Genomic DNA, 24,482 nt, shown 5'->3' with positions numbered 1-24,482 from the left:
AAAAATTATTCTTGTCCTGACAGATGTTTGTAAATTAGATTGTGACAGTGTACAAAGAGGTTTCTCAGTCGTAACCAGACAGCATTATTCCTTTGCTCTATTTTTGTCTCATTATCATATTTATAACTTGAGAATAATGATGAATTTTATTATAGGAAATCTATGTCGTCTCTTATGTATATCCCTACCAAGCTATGAAACTTGTCCCATACACTGAGACACACCATTGGGAGCACTGCATACAACTTGAAGTTATAACTACCTCATACCTTTCAGTGCCTCCTTTATGTGACAAATGACTCAGGAGTAAATGATATGTGGCTCTTATTCTACTACTGTTTTTATTTTTAATAAAGTACTGTGACTGGTAGCCTAATACGGTTGTTTCCCTGACTGAATGTGAATGCTTTTACTGAACCTCTTTCATCTATTGGAGTAGTTGTTTCATTGGATTCTAGTTGTTGGTCTGTGCATCTCAAAAGTTTGTTTGTTTTTTAATTGCTTCTTTTCAGCTGTTGGCTATAGGGAAAATGAACTGTGCTTTCAGAATTGTGGAATAGGACCCAGAAGAGAAGGTCTCAGGATGAGTACTGAGCTGTGTGAACTTTGATATACACAGGTTTTGTCAATTTTAGAATGGCATCTCTAACCGTTTTTCAACGGCACTTATAAAAACAGCTTATCTCTACCCTGCTGGTCTTGGGAAGACATTTAAGGCTTTACTCTTAAAATGATGATACCCTTTAGGGAAACTGTTCCTACATTCATTGTGAAGAAGCTGGCTGTGATTAAAAATGTTTCCTGTAACCATAGAAAGTAGCCTGGACTGCCTAACAAGACCCTGTCATTCTTTTGACAATGCATTCATCTCTCTACTTCCTGACTGGAATATAATGTGATCATTCTCCTGCTGCCACAGTTATCCACTATAATGTACTATGAGCCCAAATAAACCCTTTCTTCTTTAGTGGCTTTTGACAGGTATTTTTCTCATAGCAACAAGAAAGGCCCTCAAAATACTAGGCAGGTGCTCTACAATTTACAGTTGATCTTCGTCCTCAATTTAGGTGACTTTATTTGTTGCACTTTGAAGCAGGGTCTCCTTGTATAGGTTTTCAGTCTAGTACACGGAATCCATGTTCTCATGTTCTTCCTGTCTCACCTCTCAGGTGTTGACAGGTATGTGGAAATAAAATAAAACATTGACATCTAGAAATTAATAGCATGTCATTTATCAAGCAAACTGTTGGATAATTGGAGTTAGCCTTGAATATAGTCTCTCATCTTAAAAGATACAAACTGAGCCAGGCGTGGTGGCGCAGGCCTTTAATCCCAGCACTTTGGAGGCAGAGGCAGGTGGATTTCTGAGTTCGAGGCCAGCCTGGTCTACAGAGTGAGTTCCAGGACAGCCAGGACTATACAGAGAAACCCTGTCTGGAAAAGCCAAAAAAAAACCAAAAAACAAAAATAAAAAACTATCTTTGAAGCCTATACTTCCTGAGTTTGTTGTTCATAATTATTTATTATGGTCAGTACCATGATCCAGAATCTTTTATTACTATACTACTTCTTTGAGAGAAATTACTAATAACTTTTGCAGCATTTTAAAGCACATATAGCTATAATAGAATATTGAACTTATTTCTGCAGTAAATAACCAGACAATAACCAAACTAGACAAAGAATATAAAAGAAATATTTTAAACATTTTACAAGCATGTGAGGATCATGACCACTAAGATTAGTGAAATTAGCCCCATCTTCCTGCCTGGAATACTTAACTTCCTGCTGCCCAGGGTGGGTAAGGGCACCCTTAGTCAGAGCTAGATGGAAGAGTTAGGTTGAGAAAGGTGGTTGGAATTTATAGAGCAGGCTACTTGAGAGAAAGGTACAGGAAAGAAGCTTGGAGAGTTGTAGGAATTCATTCTCCTCCAGTCTTTTGGATACCATGTTGCATTTATGTTCTGTCTGTCTCTTTCAATTTGACATTTCTGTAGACTTCTGATCCATCCTGTCTTCAACACTTCCAAAGTTTTGGTCAAAGTGTATGTTCTCTCATTATCTTATGATTATGCTGATGTGATTTTTCTTTCCTTAAGTACAAATGGTAAGTGGCCCTGTGGTGCTTCTGCATCAGATGTGCATGATGTTTGTCAGGATGCCTTGCTGTTTGGTCTTGTTAACCTTGATGGTGTGTGCGACTTAGGTGGTATCTTCCGTTCTATCTCCTTTCTGATCTCCTCTGATTCCTTGAGTATAAATGTTGCGGAGGATTTTGAAGTCTCAGAGCTCCTTCATCTTATACATGTCATCCCTGCTTCCAAATGTACTGACAGTTGATCAGTTGATTTTTGTCTTTTCAGTCTGCCCCTTTGTAGTACTTAGGATGCCAGAATTTCTTCTATTAAATTTACTTTATCTTATCTGCCTTATTTCTTAATACACTTTGATTTACTTAAAATACTTTTTTTTGTTTAATACAAAATGAAATTTATGATTTCCTGGTTATTATTGGAATACTTCTCAAGTCAGGTATGGTGGTGCATGTTTTTAATCCTAGCACTCAGGAGGCAGAGGCAGGAAGATTTCTGTGAGTTCAAGACCAGCTTGATCTACAGAGAGAGTTCTGGAACAACCAGGGATACACAGAGAAACCCTGACTAGAAAGACCAAAAGCAAACAAACTAACTAAAATCAATCAATCAAACAAACAAACAAAGAAACCATCTGTGTAAGGAATAATAAAAGTGACTCTATGCTTGGGAATATTCAAATTCGCTTTTATACAGATGTAGTAGCCTTCAAGCCATATGTTGTACAAAAGTTTGTGAAGCAACATGTTTGGCATCATTCCATTTCTTTCTTTACGTGTGTAAATATAAAGACATCTGTGTGAGTCAGCTCTCTATTGCTGTGATAGAGTACCTGGGGAAACTACCTAGAGGAAGAAAGCTTGTCTTTGCTCATGCTTATGGAGTTTTTGTCCATGGTTGTGTAGCTCTGTTGCTTTGGGCTTACTGTAGTGAGGTATTTCATAAGGAAAGTGTTAGCGGAGCTTGTTCATGACTGAAGTTGAGGAGAGGGAGACAGGGAAAGGGTTTAGAAGAGAGAAGAAAGGAGATCCCAAGAAATATTTCAGAAGATATGAAGATACCAACTACATTCTACTATACATATCTGGATATAATGGAAAGTGAGGGGGTCTCTGCAGGTGTCGGACAGAGAAGCAAACCACATGAAAAGATAAGAATGAAAACCAGATTGACTTTATCAACCTGGATCAGACCTCTGAGAGTCTAACGCCAGGTGGTTCACTGTCAGCGTATTTAAAACATTGTACAATATGGGAAAAGGTTTCCAGGCAACAATCAGTCCAATTCCAGATGCACAATAAAGCTTAAGATGTTGTCTACATAGACACTCCTTTTCAAAGTACATGTAACTATGAGGTGGTTTCCATAGATAAAAGGCCTAGAATCTAGTGTGGTCTCTGACCAATAGCATAGAGGTCAGCAGACCATAAGGGATCTCCCCCAAGGTAATGGTCTAGAGAGGGAAGAATCTGGGATAAACATTCTGTGACATCTCCCTAAGGATGAGTCATGGTTGAGAGATGGAAGAGTCTGGGGAAAGCATTCTGGCACATTTGGGTGAGGACTGCCTCCACAGTTCGCAGCCCCCACTCTCAGCTTTCTGGATGGAATGCAGGCGTGTGATTAGTCTCCTCCATTGAGGAGCTGCCCCTCATGATTAACATTCCTGGTTCCCATAGTGCTTCTCTGGAGTACCCTCATACCCTCTACAGGAAGGGAAAACGTTAGTTCTTCTACTTACACACTTCTGCTTGTTGTAAGTTGTTTTTATAGTTTACTGTTCCTTTACAATAAAAAGCATGAAATTACTCCACGTGGTTGAACAGCCTAGCAGCTTCCAGGCACAGGAGTTCTTTTCAGTAGGCTCTCTGCAGTACATGATCTTGGCTGGTATTTAATCTAGGGTGTCTAGAAAAGATTGCAGGACTAAGATTTAGAAGTGTTACATACAAACATCATAGGATTCTCCTGTAGAATTGTCAGATTAGCACTAGGCTCCCATGTGTCTCTTTGTCTCTGTGTCTCCCTCTGTCTCTCTAATACACACACACTCCCTTTTTCCCTCCCCAACCCCCCTTCTTTCTGGTATACTTATTAGCTTATACATGTGATGGTGTATGGAGCTGTACCTTCGTTGACATTCATGCATTGTAGATCTCACCCAATTCTAGGCAACGTCACCATGAACATCCCTGGGACTTACCAATATAATAGAGTTCTTTACATGAGGAAATAAAGGGCTACAGAGAATGAACCTTTCCCAAGACACTCTTGCAGTTTGAAGGAATTTAGAAACTACACACACACACACACACACACACCACATACATTTTGTATTTCAAAATGAAATTTTAAATGTGCCTACTCACAGCTCGATTCACTGACTTAAGTAGGTGTCAAATTAGAATAATTGGATCCTCTTAACCAAGGGCAACATGTCCAGCACAGAACTTAATGGTTTCCACCTTCAGAAACAGCTTCGGTGTGTGTAGTAATGTGTTAGTCAAGTGAAGCTATCCATCCCAGACTGGCCTGTGTCTGTTGCTATAGACATGGACAGTGTGAACAAAGAAGCAGAAAGGCTCGTTCTTGTGCAGTGAGCCAGAAAGATCCAGAGTACAGCACGAACAGTATGTCCCATCAAACAACAGTCTCTCTAGGCTGGGGAGCTAGATTGGGATCATCCAGTAGAAGACTGTGAGCCCTGTGCTGAGTTTTTCAGGCTTATACTATGGGAAGTTTTGGAGCAGAGTGAGTGATCAGATCTTTGAACTCTCAGGAGTAAATTCTAATGGCAGGAGGACAACAAAAGAGCATAATTTTTCAAAGATTGTAATTGCATATACTTGGCCTCAAGATGTGTGGTTTCACTTAGGCTTTGAGCTGTGATGACTGATTTCTGAAAGTCTTGGAGTAGTTTCCAGACGTTTTAATTTTGTGGAAGACTTAGATAGGTTGTTTGAAAATCAAGTGTTTTGTATAACAGAAATGCCCTAGAACGCTGTGAGCATTGCTATTTTATATCAGACTGTGCGTCTCAGTATGTTTGTGCTTGTAGCTGAAGAAAACTTCATAATGTTACATTTTAATAGACTAGCTCTTCCCAGGATTAGACATAAAAAGAGAACAGAAAAGAATAAGTGATTCCTAGTGACACAGCCACACTGGAAGTGAAGTCTCCATTTCCTGCTGGCTACATTCAGGGTCTTCACACCAGAAGGCAGGGTTTGGCTATTAGTCCACCACTTGCTATGACCCAGGTTGTATCTCCTTTAAATACCCTCCTCTGAAAGGCTGAGACAGTATGGCAGTACAGATTACAGAGTTGTTACTGGTCCACATAAATGAGACAGAGCTCCTTGTGCAAAGTGCTCAGATACCTCTAGGAGACTGTTTGCCTTATTGCCCTACCACTTAACTCAAAACTGTGTACAGGTAAGAGTGCTTATCTAGGCAAGTAGAGGCCCTGGGCTCCATCTCCACAAACGGCAGATATAGGAGAAACGAAGTCTACAAATTATTTTCTTCTCTGACTGTTTCCTACCAATTTCCCCAGGAAGTTTGTAGTAATTTCTCTTTTTCTAGCATGAGACCCTCTCTGAGGGGTGGGGCGGTATGTGTGTGAGGGAGATTAAATTTGAACTTTTGTCTCTAAAAGGGAGATTTAGGTTGAATACAAGGAATAAAATTTCTAAAATCAGAACTATCTAATAGATAGGAAGAGCTGTTGGCGACAGCTGCTTAGTGCTTGCATCACTTCATCTCTCGCACCCAGTACTGCACTCTGGAGCTGTTAGCATGGTGGTGAAGATCCTGGCAGAGGATCCTAAGTTACCTATATTGTTTTTGTGGTCTTGGAATTTTGGGTTCGGGTTTTTATAGTGATAAAACTAAGTGGGTTGACATAAGGACAATTGAAGTGTAATTTATCAAGATGAGGAAAGTTGTCACTTCCCTGGGTATTGCCAATGTGGATAACAGAGCTAAGTATTAAAGTTGGAAGTGTAGCTTTCTAATCTGTAAAGCTGAAAAGATAAATGAAGTCATATACCCCTACCACAGACTTTCCCCTGGGGCCCTTTGTAGAGTGTAATGAAGAGTGTCTATACTATAATCATTATAGATAGGTTTTTCCATGTTTTGGTAAAGTAGAAAATCCTGAGGTCCACCAAACTATGAGAGTTATATGCAGAGCTTGACACATGTTGCATGCTGCTTTCAGTATTAAGATTACCTGGGCACTGCTGTGTCGTCATTTACGATGTGTTATTCTCAGCTGTCTTTTCCCTGCTCCTTATCCACAACCCTTATCGGATGAGAAAACCTGACCCACAGTGATGTGTCTTGAATGTCCCCATTAGCTTGCAGTAGTTACCCCAGCCCGCATGTTAGCCTTCAGTTTAATGGCCTTTTTTATGTTCATTCATTTTATTTTATTTCCCATCGTGGTTTTGTTTATTTCTTTTTTTGTTTTTTGTTTTTCTGTTCTCTTTAAAAACCATCGTGGTTTGCCCTTCATATTCCCCAATGTTTGCACATGACAAGATGTTGCCATCCCAACATTACCTCCCACTTCACTGACCAGTGCCACTACTGACCATCTAGCACCAGCCACAACGGGACCACTACCTTCAGCTCCTCGAGACGTCGTGGCCTCCCTGGTCTCTACTCGCTTCATTAAATTGACGTGGCGTACACCTGCATCAGACCCTCATGGAGACAATCTCACCTACTCTGTGTTCTACACCAAGGAGGGGGTTGCTAGGTAAGTGCTGCAGGTTTCCAGCCAGTGGGCTGCATCTTCTTACACCCTGCCTGGTCGTGCTCACCCTGTTTTATTGTGCAGGGTGTTTTGTTTTGGTTTTTTACCACTTTTCAGTCCAGAAAATAAGATTGTTGAAATATGTCTTCCCCATTATTAGGGGAAGTGTTATTTAGTCATTATATAAACTCCAAGCACATTGAAGTCCTAGCAGTTTTTCCTGCCTTTCTGAAAAAATTGGAGAAAGTAGATAGAGCTGTTTAGGTAGAAGCATTCAGCTATAGCCTGGACTGTGCCTGGTGTGTTTTGTTTGCAGGAACTCAAGCCAAATCAAATCAATATGTATGCTAAATAAACATTGCCACTGAAACACATCTCTAACAGTAGAACTATATACCTTTCTCATAAGATTAATTCAGCACAAAGTGTAAAGATTAAAGTCAGTATAACTTATTAGTCAAATGAATTTAATTTTGTACCTATAGGGTGCTTTGATGTCAAAAGAGTATTTAGGAGTAATGGCCCTAAAATGCCACATGTTGGTAAATCCTCTGGTACCTCCACCCACCTCAGGGGCTTATGTTGTTTACAAGAGGATGTCTAGAATCTCCAGACCACTTTATCGCACAACCTGGCTTTATTTATGTGTATACTCTCAGTTTCCTTTCTTCCCAGTTAAATTCATTTTCTAGGGAAGCCAGTCTACTTCTCAGTGGTGCCTCTGTTCCCAGTCTCTCTGGGTTCTTTCTCCTTTCCTCTTTCCAGCTAAAGCTACATGTCTTATTCCTTCTGTACCAGTTTAAGTCCCATGAGGCCCTCTCAGGGCAGTCTCTACCTTGGCACATTACTGTTACTCTCCATATGAACTGAAACTACTGATATTGACAATTAACTATAATAATAAGAATAATTTAAGGTTGTTTGGTTGTTTCATGTGTATTTACATTGTTTTCCCACCAAGTTATGAACTCTGTGAAAGACCCATGTCACCTGCTGTTGTAGATTATTTCTTTGTTCATTGTTCTCAGCTTAGGGTCTTAACATAAGTACAGTTTATTTTTCTGCTAGGTTACCTGTAGTTATTTTATTTACAGACTCACTCTCTCTCTCTCTCTCTCTCTCTCTCTCTCTCTCTCTCTCTCTCTCTCACTGTGTTTATGGCCAGACTACCAAGCTCATCAGGTGTAGCACCCTGTGATTTTTGCCTCATCACAAATTACAATAATATACTTTTATCTTGATAGAGTGGACTACTTGTCAAATAATGCTTACTGAAAACAGGTTGTTTGAGATTTTACAAAGATAAGGAAATAAAGTCCTATACATAAAATGATGGTACAGTACTAGTCTACTGAACATGAAAGACATTAAATAAAAGGAAGTTTAGAGAGTGGTAAGTGCTGAGAACAAGAAAACCAAAAACTAAAACAAGAAAGAAAGAAAGAAAGAAAGAAAGAAAGAAAGAAAGAAAGAAAGAAAGAAAGAAAGAAACAAAGAAAGAAACAAAGAAAGAAAGAAACAAAGAAAGAAAGAAAGAAACAAAGAGAAAGAAAACAACAAAACCTCCTAGATCCCAAACTCACACCCACAGTGTTATCGTAAAGCAAGGATAATAAGAATGAAGCAGCAGCCCATGAACCCTAGTGGGTTTCAGTGTCAATGTCAGAATAACCTATGGGCGATGTTAATGGCCTAATTGCAAATGTCATGTAAATTCACAGGGAAGAAGGCATCTAGTTATTCCTACGCATAAGGCACACTATCATCTCTACAGCAGGACCTTTGCCTTCATTAATACTTATTCCATAAATAATCTCCCAAACAAATAACTATGCTTGGTTTCCTGTCATGCTCAGATAACACGCCCCAGCCCTCCTCTAAATGCCCACATACAAGTTTCTATTCACGTTTATACTGTATTAGGACCCAGCTTATCCTAGCACCTTTTGTTAAATCTTTAGAATTTACAAATCTGATGATGTCATTTGGGAGCTAGAAGTGGGCTGAGAATTTTACAGTGACAATTGCAAGAACACAAGAGTTCAGTTTCCATGTCTGGAGTAAGGATGGTGACACCTTATCGGTCACCTTCCTGACCCAGAACTTTTGGTAGAAATCAGTATGAGGTTAAAAATAAAGCACACGTTTGGAACCAGGTGTTGGAATGCCAGTAAGAATTTGGGCAGAATAATAAAGAATAATAAAATGGGAGTGGATGGTTTTTGTCTTTTGAGCAATTGTGCCCCCTGTTTGTAGCTAGCAGTATTTTGAGAGCACTTTTCAAGTTTTTAATAGGAGAAGGAAAAAAAAATTCAGAGACATAGCAGGTATGTTGATCTAGAAGCAGTAGTTGACAGCCTGGGTGAAGGTAACAGCAGTGACTTAAAATGGGTAGGAAATGTAGAAAATATTATAGAAGATGCTTCAAGAGGCTAAGCTTTGTTACTGCATTAAGCTTGATTTCTTAGTACAAGCAATGAAGGGATAAAAGAAGTCTAAAATGAAGTCTAAAACCTGTATTGTGATTATTTTGTTTTATAATATAAACAGTTTATTTAGCTTTCTTGGGCTTATATTTATCATCTTAAAAATAAGGATAATAAATTATTTTATGCAGTGTAATAAGAATACAGTGTAAAAATGTAGACCTTACAGGCAAACTTCTCTACTTCTGCATTTAAAAATTCAACCACCAGGTGGCACTGTGTGCCTTGGTCATAAGTAGTAATTCTGTTGGGCCCTTAAGTTGTGTGGTCCAGTGGGTCCTTTGTTTGCCTTTCATTATACCTGTGTAATATTAGTCCTCTTTACCATTTAAACACCTCTATTTTAAACGCCAGTGATTTTCTGATATTGGCTATTAAATGAAGAGTTGAGAGTTACTCCAAATAATAATAGTATTTTCAAGATGGATAAAGCGTTAGAACTGTTAGTCTAATTCTAGGGCTGCATATTACGGATACCAGGCCAAATCAGAACCATCATTTTTATGATTCAGGAGCTAATAATTGTTTCTGTGTTTTAAAACAGTGATTTTTTTTTTTAAGCTTTATATAAGCAAGTGTTTTGCCTGTAAGCTTTACTGTCTGGCACTTTCAAGAAAAAGTTACCCGACCTGTCTCATTCTTTCATTAAATACCTAAAGAAAGTAAAGTTCAAAAAGAGGTAGTGGCTTGATTATAGTCTCTTGATAGGCTAACGGCCCTACCATAACCAGAATTAGATTTCCTAGCTTCTTGTTCAACACTGTCTTAATATAAAACACACTTTTTTCGTTCTCATTTGATTCAATTCCATTGTAACTACACAGATATTCTGGAAATAGTCCTTTCTGATGATCTCTGGTTCCTGTCTGATGCTGCCTTCTCTCTCTCGTAAAGAGAAACTTGGTTCATATGGACCAAGCCATCTTAGGTCAGGGTTTCCTCTCTGGGAATCATGCTTATGACTGACTCCCATTTTATAATAATGATTCTATGGAAATCTGTTTCAGGTTTTGATAATGTCACTGGTTTCTCCCATTTCCCCACCTTTCAGAGAGGAACAAACAAAAGCTACATACAGTTTCAGCAACGTAATACTTAGGATCAGAAGGCAGATTTTAAATTCTGTGTGTGTGTGAGTCTCCTTCTTATGTGAGCATTCTGCCTATGACTTGTGTAGTGTGTAAGCATGATGGGACAGTCTTATACTTCAGTTTCAAGTAAAATAGCATCCCCAGTTGTTTTTCTAGGAAATACATTGTTTAAAAATGTATATACAGGTGAGTCATAGCCTGTGCTCTATAGTTCAGTCCTTCCCATTAAACAGAACAGTCATTGGTGATCAAAACAAGGTTTAGCTACCTCAAAGTATAAGAAATGAGTTGATATGCTTCCTCTAAATCTGGTAACTTAGAAGTTTAGACAAAGACAAAATAGTACTATGGATATCTTAGGTATTGCTAAACAATAATTTTTAATACTATAGTATTCTTTTTAGGCGGCCTAGCCAACTATAGTGTAACAACCTCTTTAAATATTCTGTGACTACTTTATTGGGGTTTTTTCTCTACCAATTCGGGTGTTTTTAATTTTATAGATAAAAATATAATTACACTGGTTTCCCTTTTTCCCTTTCCTGTCTCTAACTCTTCTCTTTGTCCCCCTTCCAATTCTTGGCCTCTTCTTTGTTATGTCTCTCTCTCTCTCTCTCTCTCTCTCTCTCTCTCACACACACACACACACACACACACACACACACCCTGCTGAGTTGTATGTATGTATTTGGTTATAATCAGTGGTATCAGTAATGTTTGAGGAAGATCACCCACAGTTTGCCAAGTGTTTACAACTCACTTTTCATACAGTTTTCTGCCTGGTAACACTCAGTTTCACTTTTGAGAGTAAATGTGACTTAGTGATTAGATTTTCACAGGAGCTAGAGAGTGAAACTATCTAGAGCTCTGCTGTATTGATCAGTTTCTTTTCTAACCCTTCTTTATCCAAAGGGAGCGTGTTGAGAATACCAGCCAGCCAGGAGAGATGCAGGTGACTATTCAAAACTTGATGCCAGCAACTGTGTACATCTTCAAAGTTATGGCTCAAAACAAGCATGGCTCTGGAGAAAGTTCAGCTCCTCTTCGAGTAGAGACGCAGCCTGAGGGTAAGTCTTTCACCTACCTGTTTGCCACACCCTCAGAGGGAGGGACTATTTGGAGTCCTGTCAGCTTTTTGTCTTGCATAAGGGCTTTAAGCCCGTTCTAGATAGGAACATGAACTTTTACTGAACATAGCAAGTAAAGGGACAGCCTGTGTATTTCTCCTTTCTTTCATATTCCTATTATACCGATCTTTTAAGGATTAGCTCATAATTCTTAAAGAAGCTCTCTCTGATCCTATGTATGTGTATGATCCTAAGATACATCAATTCATCCCTCAATTGCTTTTACTAATATACCTTGCTTATTTTATGGACAATTCCTACAATGTCTATGTGTATAATGTTTATAATGTAGTGCTTTGCACAGTGGTGGGTGTTTAACATGGCTGCCAGCCGGAGTCAGCTTGGTTTATACTTTGAATGACCTGTATGCCTTAACTTTACAAGCCTGAGTTTATAAGAAATACCATGGTTTTCCTTCTTGAAAATTTTTAATTGTTACTTTTTGCCCATAAGCCAAATTTTTCTCAAAATAGTCTCTAGTTAACTTTTACGGTACCTACACTAGCTTTTCTGTGTTCAGGAGCCTAAATAAAAGACTTTGATTTAGTAGGGAGCATATACGATGCATTTGTATCTCCCTATCTGGGCGCTCAGAAGAATGAATTTAGCAATTACAGAAAGAACAGAAAGAATTCAGGAACTTTGCCTCGTGGGTGGAATAAAGGCAAGGAGTCCAGAACCTTCAACTTTTTAATATTATAGCAAATTACTTATCCAGTGTTTGTGTGCCTCCTATGCCAGGTACTATGCAGAATGCTAGAAACACAGAGATGGTGAACAAGTAATGTGTGTTCTTGAGCGTAAGCAGTAGTAACTATAATAAGGAGGCCTTCGGTCATGGTAGTGATGATGCTGAAGCCATGAGTCAGCGCTAGGCAAGAACACTGGGCCATGAAGAGTGTCCAGAATTGATTTAAGGCGAATGCATTCTCAGTACAGAGGTAGGGGTGCTAAATTTCATAGTTGACTGTGTTCAGGTTAAGTGTGGGAATTATCCATTAGATTTCAGGCTCCATTTCCCTTCATTTGGTTTTAAGGGAGGCACCATAATTGAGAGATACTAGACAAAGATTCAGAGCAAGGAAGAATTTATATAAAAATATAGAAAGAATCCCAGAAAGATGGAGCCTGTGGTTGACCTTAAAGCATTTGACATAGCACAAGCATTCTTGGGGAAGGAAACTGGATGACCCAAATCACAGAAATAGGATCAAGCAGTTCACATGCAAAGTGAGTCATGATGAGAGTGAAGGGAGGGCCACTGGATTTGATCTGGTGCAGAAGTCTGTCCTGGGGCTGTGAACCTTCCGAAAATGAAAATACCTGTGTCTATATATATCTGCATTCCCCTTGGAAAACGACTATAGCTTTCATGAACGTTTCAGACTTTGTGTCCAGATTGTTAAACCATTGAACTAAAAGAGTCATTGTCAAATTTAGAATTGAAAGAGAAGACATAAGGAGAAGTGGCCTTATTGTGTACCTACTGTGTGCCTTTCACTGTGTTGGGCAGTTCAGACATAAAGATTAGTAAGCCCAACCTACTACAAGAGACAGACAGTTAAATACACAATAGTGCGAGGTGCTACTGTCACATGGAAAGAGACTAAAATAATTAGTTGGAGAGCTTTGGTTAAAAAAGAGTAGTTGGATGAGGTTATAGGCAGGAAGAATAACCGGTTCTGATGCAGGCTTTTGGAATTTGTAACGTGACAATAGAGATGCTGGCAGTGAAGAGGGACTTGTACCTCCTGAAGGTGTGGGGCATATAGAGAGGTATGAATGCTGAATTAGCCTTTGGAGAGTATTTTGCAGTTTAAATTTTCTATTTGTTTCTACCTGTACCATTCATTGTACAGCTGATTTGAAAGAGTTATCAGTGCCTTTTAAAAGGATGGTATTTGCCTAAGCTTATCCAGTGAGTCTACTGAAGGTGATGTTAAGAAAATTGTTTTCCTATTTTTCTCCTATTTTGTTTTTCTTTCCCTTTAGTTAAGTTGGAAGAAAGTTTCCACAGCAACAGAAGTGTGACAAACCCTACCTGTCAGGCTACACAGACTGTGCAGTTGACATTGAACAAATGGCATGATTCATGACTAAATAAAGCAAACAACTATTAAAGTGACTACATTCAGATCTTTCTACATCTATAGCAAAACAGATCTATGGCATAAAGCTGTTGCTGGAGAAAAACAATTTTCTTAAACATTTTTTTCCTTGGCCTTAAATCTAATGGTGTCTATCACAGTGACATTAGTGCTAAGAAAACTCATTTTTAATGCAGGAATTTCTCCCAAAGTTTAGACCTGATCAGCTAGCTAGGATTTATATACTATCAGATGAAAAGGATATTCTGAAGGGGTTGATGTATGAGCCATTGTAGAAGTTAGATTCAGGGTCCACAGAGGACCAGCTACCCCACTGAAGATACTGTCCTCATCTCCTTACTGAGCTCCGGGAGGTTGTGTTATAGACTAAAAAAAAATGACCAGTTTCTGGCTCCAACATTATAAATTCCCATGACTTGGAAAAGTTCTTAATGTACCTTGCATCTCATTTGGTGCTAAGACTAAATTAGAACAGAAAAGGGAAGAAGCATGTAGCGTGCTAACTTACAGTAAATGATGGCTGTTTCTGGCCTTGACGCTCTCTCTCTAACCGGTTTATTGCTTTGCTGCTTTTCCCCCGTGCTGTGTCCACACATCCTTTCTAAACATGAATCTGACCGTCATGCTCCTGATCACTGCCTGTCAGAAAATCAAAACCCCATAGCAGGAGATCAAACATTCCTCCCTGTCTGGCTGTTGCTTTCAACATTATTTCTCCCACATCCATTCTGTGGTACAACCATACAAGTCGTATTACATTGTCTTTCTACTTACCCCCTGATTGCCCCAATGACAAATGATCTTTTCCCAGATGTCTGAGAAAACCATTTATTTGTAATACCAAGAAATCTTCACCAGCTCTGCTCTTCCCTTCCCCAAGGAACCCTTCACACAGCAGAATCCTGTACTCTACTATCTCATTACAGCCACCGTATGAATCTGTCAGCATTTATTAATGTACCTGATTCTGTGCTAACCCGAGAGTTCTTTGTGAAGGGGGCTTCTGCCCATCCCTGCGTTCCCAGGACCAGCTTAGTGTTCAACAGCAGAAAGGTCTTTTCCAGTGGAGGTTGCTTTTGTGTGCTGCCTTGTCCCTCTACAAACGTAGAATTTGGGGCTGGAGAAGAGGGCTCAGTAATTCAAAGATTTATTGTGCAAGTCTAAGAATTTGAGTTTAGATTCCCCAGCACCCGCATAAACCTAGGCACACACCTGCCACTCCAGCTAAGGGACTGGGGAAGGGAGCAGGTGGATCCCAGGAGCTTGGATCGTGCTGCCAGGCTGAAGCAGGTAAGCGTCAGGTTCACTGGGAGACCCTGTCACAGAGCATGGCAGTAGATCGTAATAGAAGACGACATCTGACACTGACCTCTGGCTTCCACACAGTTCTGTGTGGTAAGAGAGTGTGTATAAGCACATGTACTCCTGAGTTTGTACATCACAAGATTTCTTTTGTGTATTTTTCTTATTTTTAATAAATTGAAGATGCTGAGTTATGTAAAGGAAAATGTACATATCCTAAAAATACTTTAATCAAATTAATTGTCTTCTTAGCTTTTATTGTTTCTAAAACATGGCCTTTGTGACAGTATTGCTGAGAATGGCTATTGTGAACTGCAGTGAATCTGACTCACATCTTGATCTCTTGGAATTCTCTTTTTCCAGTTCAGCTCCCTGGCCCAGCACCTAATATCCGTGCTTATGCAACGTCACCTACTTCTATCACTGTCACCTGGGAAACACCGTTATCTGGCAATGGGGAAATTCAAAATTACAAATTGTACTACATGGAAAAAGGAACTGATAAAGAACAGGTATGAAGTACTGATATGATTTTTAGGAGAAACACTAGATTCTAACTCTAAAGGGTTAGAGATACAGCTCAGCAGTAGAACAGTTACCTCGCATACAAGATGTGCTCGTACTGTAGCCTCCACCCCAAACCTTACAAAGCTCTCTGGTTCATTGAAGAAATCAAAGGTGAGGGAGATGTATAGGAAATTAAATGATGATGGTATCTGTTTTGTTGTACTAAGATTTATTTTGTGGTTTTTACCAGCAAGGGCTGGTAAGCATCAAAAATATCTCAATAAATTGCTATTGTTTATAATTAACTAATCTGCTTTTACTATAAATAATAATAGGGTTAAAACTATGTTATGCAGTTTTGTTCATTTTGTAGTATTTCTTTTAGCTTGAGCTGTGTGTGTGTGTGTGTGTGTGTACATATATGTACAGATATGTACTCTATTTCTTTCAAGGATGTTGATGTTTCAAGTCACTCCTACACCATTAATGGACTGAAGAAATACACAGAATATAGTTTCCGAGTGGTGGCCTACAATAAACATGGTCCTGGAGTTTCTACACAAGATGTTGCTGTTCGGACATTATCAGATGGTGAGCTTTCTCCTTTGCAACAGAATACCGTTCTTAGTGCTCCTAATCAGTAAAGTCATGTGCTTTGATGTGAAGAAACTTCTATTCATGCCCCCGTTGTACCTCCTGGTGAGCCACTCACTTTTTTGAGTATTTTTTCTTACATGTAAACTTCAGGTAACACCAACTTCACCAGCATTGCTGTGAAACTTCCCTGGAAAGCACAGACAGAGCACGTGGAACCTAATATTAAATGGGTTCTCCGTGGTTTTAGTACAGTCTTCCGTGGGGATAAATCCCGTGGCTTGTTCACAGCACAGACCATTTTATGGCTGTGGGATGATCAGCCTTACTGGATGTACCAGTCATATTTAAATATTTAAAAGCTACAGTTTGACTCCTGTAAGCAGATGATCAAACATTACATCAGTAATAAAGAAGCAGGCATATGTGCCTGGTGTGTAGTCCATGAAGAAATATACAGCTTTGGCCCCCGTTTTCCCACCCAAAATACTTAACTTCACTCCAAATCATGATGTCACATCAACAAGCAGACACGTCAAATTGAGAGAAGTTCAGCAACTTTTTTTTTTAATTTAGATGGCCTTTAGAATTAAAGATGGCCTCAAATTCTTATTATTAATCTTATAGAAAAATCATCTAAATTAAAGGAAAGTAAGACATAGGCTATAAAATATGTATGATCTTTGGTTCCTAGATACCGGAAACAAAAATATCTATGTAGGACACTGCCAGCATACTTACTAGATCTTTCTGGTATTAAGAAGTATTGGTAAATATTGAACATGTTATATATATATATTTGATACCATTTTTTAATCAAAATTACAGCTTCCAAATGTGATTGTTGTGTTTTAGTTTGGTTGGCGCCTGCTGTTATTCTCGGGAGATATTGAACTATTGAATTCTGATATTCAGATATTGAAATAGATGTGATCTATTTCAGAGTAATCTGTCACAGTGACTTACAGCATCTCTCAGATATGTGGTAGATAAACCTATGCCGTCCTCATTATGTTCTATAGTGGGAGAATATAGTAAATGTTGCAGAATGTTAGTGATTGGTAAAACTAGGAGAGAATAGTGTTCATTATACTATTCTTTGTTCTTTTCTTTGGACTTGATTTTTATTTTTCAGATAAAAAGGGAAAACAAAAGATAAATTATAGTTCATCAATCCAACTGCATATCCAGTTGGTCATGATTTGACATGGGGGAAAAAGGCTTTTACAGCCTTTTAAATCTACATGTAAGCCAAATTTTAACTGCACTAAAATAGGTTGGCCTACTGACCACAGTACCACGGGAACTGAGTGGAGTGACGTTTATTAACATGGAAGTTTCTTAACATGGGGATTTAAAGCCAACACTCTGGAGTAAGGAAAATCCTAGATCTTAGGCCTACTAAAAGGAATGGCTTGATCAAGTAAACCACATAGAAGCTCATCTGTAAACAACAGGTACATGAAATGGAAACAACAGTAAACTCCTGTGGGAGCTGTAAGGACTGAGTACCTGCCAGAGTCGCTTGTTCTGAGGGTGGGGATTACACAGTCACAGCTACGTGGAATGTCTCCATGGCTAAGTTACTTCCTAACAGGGACATGTTTTCAGAATAGCTGGACCCTACTTCAGACCTCTACAGCTGAATCTCAGACCTAAAGCCCCTTATCATTTCCCTAGGAACAGGTCAGGACAGTGAGCAAAGCACGTTCAGTTCAGAAGGTCTTTATTTCAGTATCTGGTCACCAGATGATAGGGAGTTGAAAAGTCCTGATGAGAAGATGAGGTAAGAAGGGCTAGAATTCGCATCTGGTGCTAGAGAGCAAACTCGTTAGCTCTGCTTGAGTTTTCTTTGCTGTCTGTCGTCACATGAAAGGAGAGTATATGAGCCATCAGTTGTCAGATGCTCTGTTGTTAAGCTCCAGTACATTAGGCTCTTTGGTTATGTAACCGTTTGTTTCACCAACAGACCCACACTCTTCACACCTAAATGCATGCTGTCTGACACCTTGGTGCGCTGGGAGGCCAGAGAGTTCACTTATTGCAGCTTTCCTTGTTGAAATATTTTTAGAGTCTAGGGCAGTGTTCTCAACCTTCCTAATGCTTTGACCCATTAGTACAGCTCCTCATGTTGTAGTGACCCACAACCATAAAATTATTTCAAATTTTGCTGCTGTTACAAGTTGTGATGTAAATATCTGATGTGACCCTGTGAATGGGTCGTTCGACCCCCAAAGGAGTTGCGACCTGCAGGTTGAGAACTGCTGGTCTAAGGGTTCAAAGCTACTTACATTCCTAAACTAAGTATCTGATTTCCAGAATTATAACCTGATTTGAGTAAGGGTAGATGCTCATGTGAACCAAGCATGGCCACACTCCATCCACTGTTAGCTGGATTGAGACCTTCTGGTCACATTAGCATTAACATGGTGGGTGATACATGGATGGTTGAGTTGTTTCCTTTTTCCTTTAACCTGTCTAGTTCCCAGCGCTGCTCCTCAGAATCTGTCCTTGGAAGTGAGAAATTCAAAGGTAAGACTTGGACTCTGTTCACTTTGCTGTCACCCTGAGCCTCAGAGGGACGAGGAGAGTCAGAAATGCCTTGGGCAAACATCAGAATGGTGAATGCCAGTGTTGTAGGAATTCATTTGCTTTGAAAAATACTAACGTGAAATTAGGATGTAACTGAAAACACCTAAAATCAAACAGGAAAATAAGACAGCATGGGTATAAAAAAGCTGGGCTAAGAACTCACTCACTTTACTGTTTCTTTCCTTTCTCTGGTGCTAAAACCTCTTTAGCTTCCTATTAAAAGTTTTCTCCATGTTTACATAAATATGACATTTTAGATCTTAACCATACAGAATCATTCAAAGAAAGTAGGTTGCTTATGATGACATGATGCCAGTATAAACCAAAGACAGATGGGTGTAGATTTGGATATCTGCTCACAGCATCCCTCCTGGTTCAAGTTCGTGTATATCAACTATGTGTGCTTTTCAGATCCCCCTGGGCAACATATGTAAAGGAGTCTTTTCAAAAGCTACTATGGGATGCTGCATCAGGAAACATACTTCTGTTCATTTCAGGCTTTGTTTGTTTGGTTGGTTTTGTTTTGCTTTTTGACAGGGTCTTACTCTAGGTAAATACACATATAGCTACTGGCTTGGAACTTTTGAATAGCCCAGGCTAGCCTCAAACTTGTAAACCTGCAGTTTCGGTCTTCTGTCCACCACTCCTGTCCACAGAAATTACTTAATTACACCTAATTTGCATTCCAGAAAGGAAATAATTCTTGCAGCAAACAATAGTTTATTTCCTAATCAGTACGCTCTAACCTTATATTCTTCTTCTAACACCTCTTCTGGGATTTCTGATGTTTTCATTCAGACAGAATACTTCCTTAGGAGATAAGTCTAAACTCAAGCAAGTATGTCCAGGCTGCATGCACACTCGGATCGATATTATGCAGCCTAACCCAAGAATTACAGACTTAAAATAAGGCCTTTTTGGTAGTTTCTCTTGTAACATGGCTCTCAAGTATGAGTTTTTGTAGATGACAACATGATGTTACATGCCTAGTAGAGCATACTACTTGAATAATCTCCTCTGAGAGGGATTTGAGGGTTTTTTAATTAAAGTTTTGTTTGTTGTGCTAGTGTTTTGTTTTGTTTTGTTTTTTGTTTTGAGTCAGGGTCTCCCTGTGTAGTTCTAGCTGGCCATAAACTTACTATATAGATCAGGCTGGCCCTAAACTTACTATGTAGATTAGGGTGGCCTCAAAGTCATAGATACCTACCTGCCTCTGTCTCCCAAGTGCTGAGATTAATAATGTACATCACCACACCCAGTTAGTTAGAATTATTTTTGACTATTAAATAAGTAACTTGGCGAGGCTCCAAGTACCAAGGGTTCTATATAGCCATTCTCCTCTTCCTGCAGTGAAATTGGGTTTTATAGCATGTACAGTCAGGAGCAGCCCTTTGACATTTCAGTCTTTTCCTTGTACTGCCTTTCTTCAGAGTATAGTGATTCACTGGCAGCCCCCTTCCTCAACCACACAAAATGGGCAGATAACTGGCTACAAGATTCGATATCGAAAGGCCTCCCGAAAAAGTGATGTCACTGAGACCTTGGTAACTGGGACACAGCTGTCTCAGCTGATTGAAGGTAAGCTGCTTTGCATATAGTCAGTGGCTAAAAGGTGGTTCTTTTGTTCGTAGACTTGAAATTATGCTAGTCAAAAACTGCTCTAAGCAGTTGTTTTATATAAATAAATTAAAAATGGTTTATAAAAAATTGTAATAGTTTTTGATACAAATTAATGGAAAATACTCTGGTGGATTCCTCCATCGCTGAGGAGCTGAATTGTGTTTGATTTTTAGTTCCTTTTTATCGTCTCCACATTTTTGGAGCTCAACCAAATTGGTAACAAAACTTAACACATGCCAAACTCAGGTGAATGCAAAATATTTGAATAGCTGCAATATTATAGTTACATTTGCTGCTATGGGCAATGTAAAGTTTTAGAAAATTCTACCAGAAATGACTCTTTTGTATAGTTTTCTTTTTCTGTATAATAAAAAAGGATATATCTTATAAGGTGGACACAAATATATATCTAATAAAAATATAGATCACTAAGAATTCTTCCTTATACGACTATGAGGACTGGCTAAGCAAGGCCAGGATTCCTTTACAGGATATCTTGAGAAGCAGCAAATGTAAATGAGGGTAGAGTCTAGCCATTGCTAACTAATAAAAGCAAAAGCAGGATCCGTTGTGCTCAGACCACAGCTAAGTACCCGCTGAATTAAGCATTATCCAAAACCTCTATAGATGAAACGATAGCTATTGTCTAGAAGCATGTTCCAGTATCCAGAGAATGAAAAGCTGTAATCTGCATGAACCAACATTGAATATGCAGTGTGAACAAAAACAGATTCCTGAGGCTTGAAGCATTAACTTGAAGCTTGCTAATGGAACATGCAATATAGATTAATAGGAGTCTGTGTCAGACATCGAATTATACGGTAATCTATAGCTGGACAAAATAGTTGTTGTAGCACTTTACACACATTACTGTATCTTTATGTCTGCTATGTGCCTTAGTTTTGCCTTTTTTTTTTTTTTTTTTGAGGGTTTCTCTGTGTAGCCCTGGCTGTCCTAGAACTCACTCTGTAGACCAGGCTGACCTTGAACTCAGAAATCTGCCTGCCTTTGCCTCCCAAGTGCTGGGATTAAAGGCGTGCGCCACCACTGCCTACTTAGTTTTGCTTTTTAAACTGTCAAATTATTTAGAGGGGAGAGGAACTCGGCCTTTTTATATTTACCTCTCTTTTGCCTGATATATTCTTAGCCTTCTAGAGGGTATGGAATGATAACTAAATAATTGGATTCTTTTAGATCGTTATTGAGCTATGTTTGTTTTTATTTAAGGTTTTGTCCATTTACAATTACAAATACATGCAGTATTCTCTTGTACTTTCTGACAAGATAGTATTAGTAATGGACCTAGAGAGATGTGTCAGTGACTAAGCACAGGCTGTTCTTCTAGAGGACCTGGGTTAGAGTCTCAACTCCCACAAGGAGTCTAAGTACAGTCTCAGGGAACCCAACATCCTCCTTGGCCTCCGAGGGCACCAGGCATGTACATGGTGCACATACATACAGACAAAGCACCCATACATATAAGATAATAAATAAAAGTAAATTTTTAATGGGGGTAAATTGACTGCGTCCAGCATTTGTTCCTCTCTCTGTCCTTGCTGTTTGTGGACAAACAGATTTAGGATGGCACCTACAGGGCATCCTTCTGTCTCTTCTTACTATATGCCAGGATTGGTTACCTTAGCGACAGCATACCTTGCATCCCAGCCTAGTTACTTATATTTTCAATATCTCTGTCTTTATTGGGGTTTCTGTACCATACTACTGTCCAAAGATCCCAGTTATTTGGACGTAGAGAAGAAGGATGATTTTCCTAACCCTAATGGTCAGTATCTTGTATTTAAGTGCTCTAAAAACGTACATGTAAGTGGATGCATAACTAGTCATATTAACTGTTATCCCGCTTTGTAGAAAGACTTTTATTTGTGAATCTTTGTTGCTTTTATATCAGTAAATCATACACTTTACTAAAGCTGGGTAGTAAATAAAGAGTTACATAATAGAAAAGTTTGGGTTTTCTTCTTTTACTATAAATACACTTGTTCAACTGGTTATTGAAAAATAGATTTCTAGGCCATATTTGATGTTGAAATTATTTCAGCTGTGGTTATAGCAGGTCTCAGAGAACAGAGGTAACCTGATAGGAGTTACATCTTTACATTCTTTTCTGGGTTTTGGTGTCTTCTGAACCCAGCTGATTTTGTTCCTTTGTAACAACCCTTTCATTATCTTTGGTCATGGTTTCCTTTTTGACAAAGTTGACGGGATTGCATTAAGTAATCCCAAAGGTGCCTCCGTGCTCTTAAACAGAGAAGCTCTTAACTTCCTGGGAGGACTGGTCTTTGCTGTTTATCCTAGGGTGGTGTGGGCACTGAGAATTACCCAGGGGTGTGTTTTGCTTGTTCTTTCTGAACCTACACTTTATTAAACTGTGGACTGAGTTGGTTATGTGAGATGTTTCCTTTTATAGGAGATTACTAACTTTGTTTTCCAAAGCTCTTGTTTTAGCTTCTTTCTTACTGTTTGATTCTCAGGTCTTGATCGGGGGACAGAATATAACTTCCGAGTCGCTGCTCTCACAGTCAATGGTACAGGTCCAGCAACTGATTGGCTGTCTGCTGAAACTTTTGAAAGCGACCTAGATGGTAAGATTCAACAGCGAGCAGGAATGGCTGATAATAGATAGTAACTATCACCAGTGAGTCAAATGGAAAGCTTTTGAGTTTTGCCTGTCTGTGAACATTGGAATATTGTGCTACTATTGTTTCTGTGAAGCAATAGAGTTCCTAAAGGGGTCATTGTTTTCCAGACATTGTGAGGAAGGAAACAAAGGATCAGGTTCAGAACAATAAAAATGTACAGGGATTTGAAGTTGAGTTTTTTCCAGTAAGTAAATAGATAATTGAAGTGTTAGCCTGAGCCACATCAGTGTGTGCCTATGTTTCATTTGCAGCTTCCTTTTTCCTGAGTCATGGAAATCTTGTGCTTTTTCTTACCTTTTTGTTCAATAAGTAGTTTCAGATGGTTATGTATAGTTAGTTCCAAACTTTTAACAATGATGGTGCCAGACTTGGGGAGACCAAAGACCTAAATCCCTATTCTGAGTTTCAACTAAGGTAGCAATTTACCTTAGAGAAATATACATGAAAGATGTATTAAACTGTTACCTTTTAAAATCTGTTAGTCATCTAACAGCTGGCTTTGGTGCCAGTTTTTCTGGATCGTTAATTATCTAGGGAAATAAATAATTGGTATCATTGTTGTAATATAATGTTTGATTAACTTGTTCCAAACAGGTTTCTAGTTTGTTGATGATTTATCTTTCTCATTAAACCTGTAGAGTTTAGGGAATGGAATGAGCAACTGGGTTTTATTTTCTTAGAAAACAAAAAAACCAAAATCATAGACCGTATTCTATTGTAGCTATAGATTCTCTTTTAGTTCTTGGCCCAAATATTGTTAAAGCCCAAATATTTTGACAGGAGCTAAATAACATTCACCAAGGATAAGGAAACATCCTACAGAAAATACATCTCATTTTTTTCTGCTTTCCTTCTCAGAAACTCGTGTTCCTGAAGTGCCCAGCTCTCTTCATGTCCGTCCGCTCGTCACTAGCATTGTTGTGAGCTGGACTCCTCCAGAGAACCAGAACATTGTGGTCCGAGGTTATGCTATCGGTTACGGCATTGGCAGCCCTCATGCCCAGACCATCAAAGTGGACTATAAACAACGTTATTACACCATCGAAAACTTGGGTATGCTTGCTAGGTGGAAGGGATAACCATGCATGTCATTTCTTCCATTCTAAATTTTATTACAGTATAATTTTATTTTTACAGAAAGATTGTAGCACTTGCTGAAGGAATTTTGCTATCTTCTTCTCAGTCTTCACCCAGATTATGCAGGCTTAACTTTTCCACATCTCCTTTACCCTTTTCTGTTTCTCCCCTGAAACATACAAAGGTCAGTTGCAGACTCTCACAGTCCCTAACATGAACATGAAATTCTACTAAAATTGTTCTAAATAGCCTGCTTATTGAAATAAAGACATTAAAATTGAGATAGGATTTTCATATTTGGCATTTTTCTTACCGTTGTCCTTTATGACAAAAGAAAAGTGCTGTTTTCTGGTTCAGGATCAGTGTTGAGTATAGTTATCATGTCTCATTAACTTTTGATTTAGAACCAGTTCTGTGGTTTGTTTGGGTTTTTTTCCCTCCTGATCTTGATGAATGACATTTG

The 24,482-nt window shown here is 38.9% G+C and overlaps 1 protein-coding gene across 8 annotated transcripts in view; it reads left to right on the top strand.

Annotated features, from left to right (window-relative positions):
- The window catches only part of Neo1 (neogenin 1), a 157,996-nt gene that overhangs the window by 96,122 nt on the left and 37,392 nt on the right, over window positions 1–24,482 (top strand). For 5 of the 8 annotated variants that reach the window (XM_029481356.1, XM_029481351.1, XM_021171854.2 and 2 more), the window contains exons 8-15: window positions 6,639–6,858; window positions 11,345–11,499; window positions 15,333–15,481; window positions 15,929–16,067; window positions 18,553–18,602; window positions 20,093–20,240; window positions 22,775–22,885; window positions 23,801–23,995. In XM_029481356.1, the coding sequence (XP_029337216.1) occupies window positions 6,639–6,858; window positions 11,345–11,499; window positions 15,333–15,481; window positions 15,929–16,067; window positions 18,553–18,602; window positions 20,093–20,240; window positions 22,775–22,885; window positions 23,801–23,995 (1,167 nt within the window). The remainder of the gene's footprint in view (window positions 1–6,638; window positions 6,859–11,344; window positions 11,500–15,332; window positions 15,482–15,928; window positions 16,068–18,552; window positions 18,603–20,092; window positions 20,241–22,774; window positions 22,886–23,800; window positions 23,996–24,482) is intronic. The other 3 variants (XM_029481357.1, XM_029481354.1, XM_029481355.1) reach the window with 1 other exon arrangement.

The sequence above is a fragment of the Mus caroli genome, chromosome 9 (assembly GCF_900094665.2).
Source record: "Mus caroli chromosome 9, CAROLI_EIJ_v1.1, whole genome shotgun sequence".
NCBI lineage: Eukaryota > Metazoa > Chordata > Mammalia > Rodentia > Muridae > Mus > Mus caroli.
This window is presented reverse-complemented; position numbering and strand designations above follow the sequence as displayed.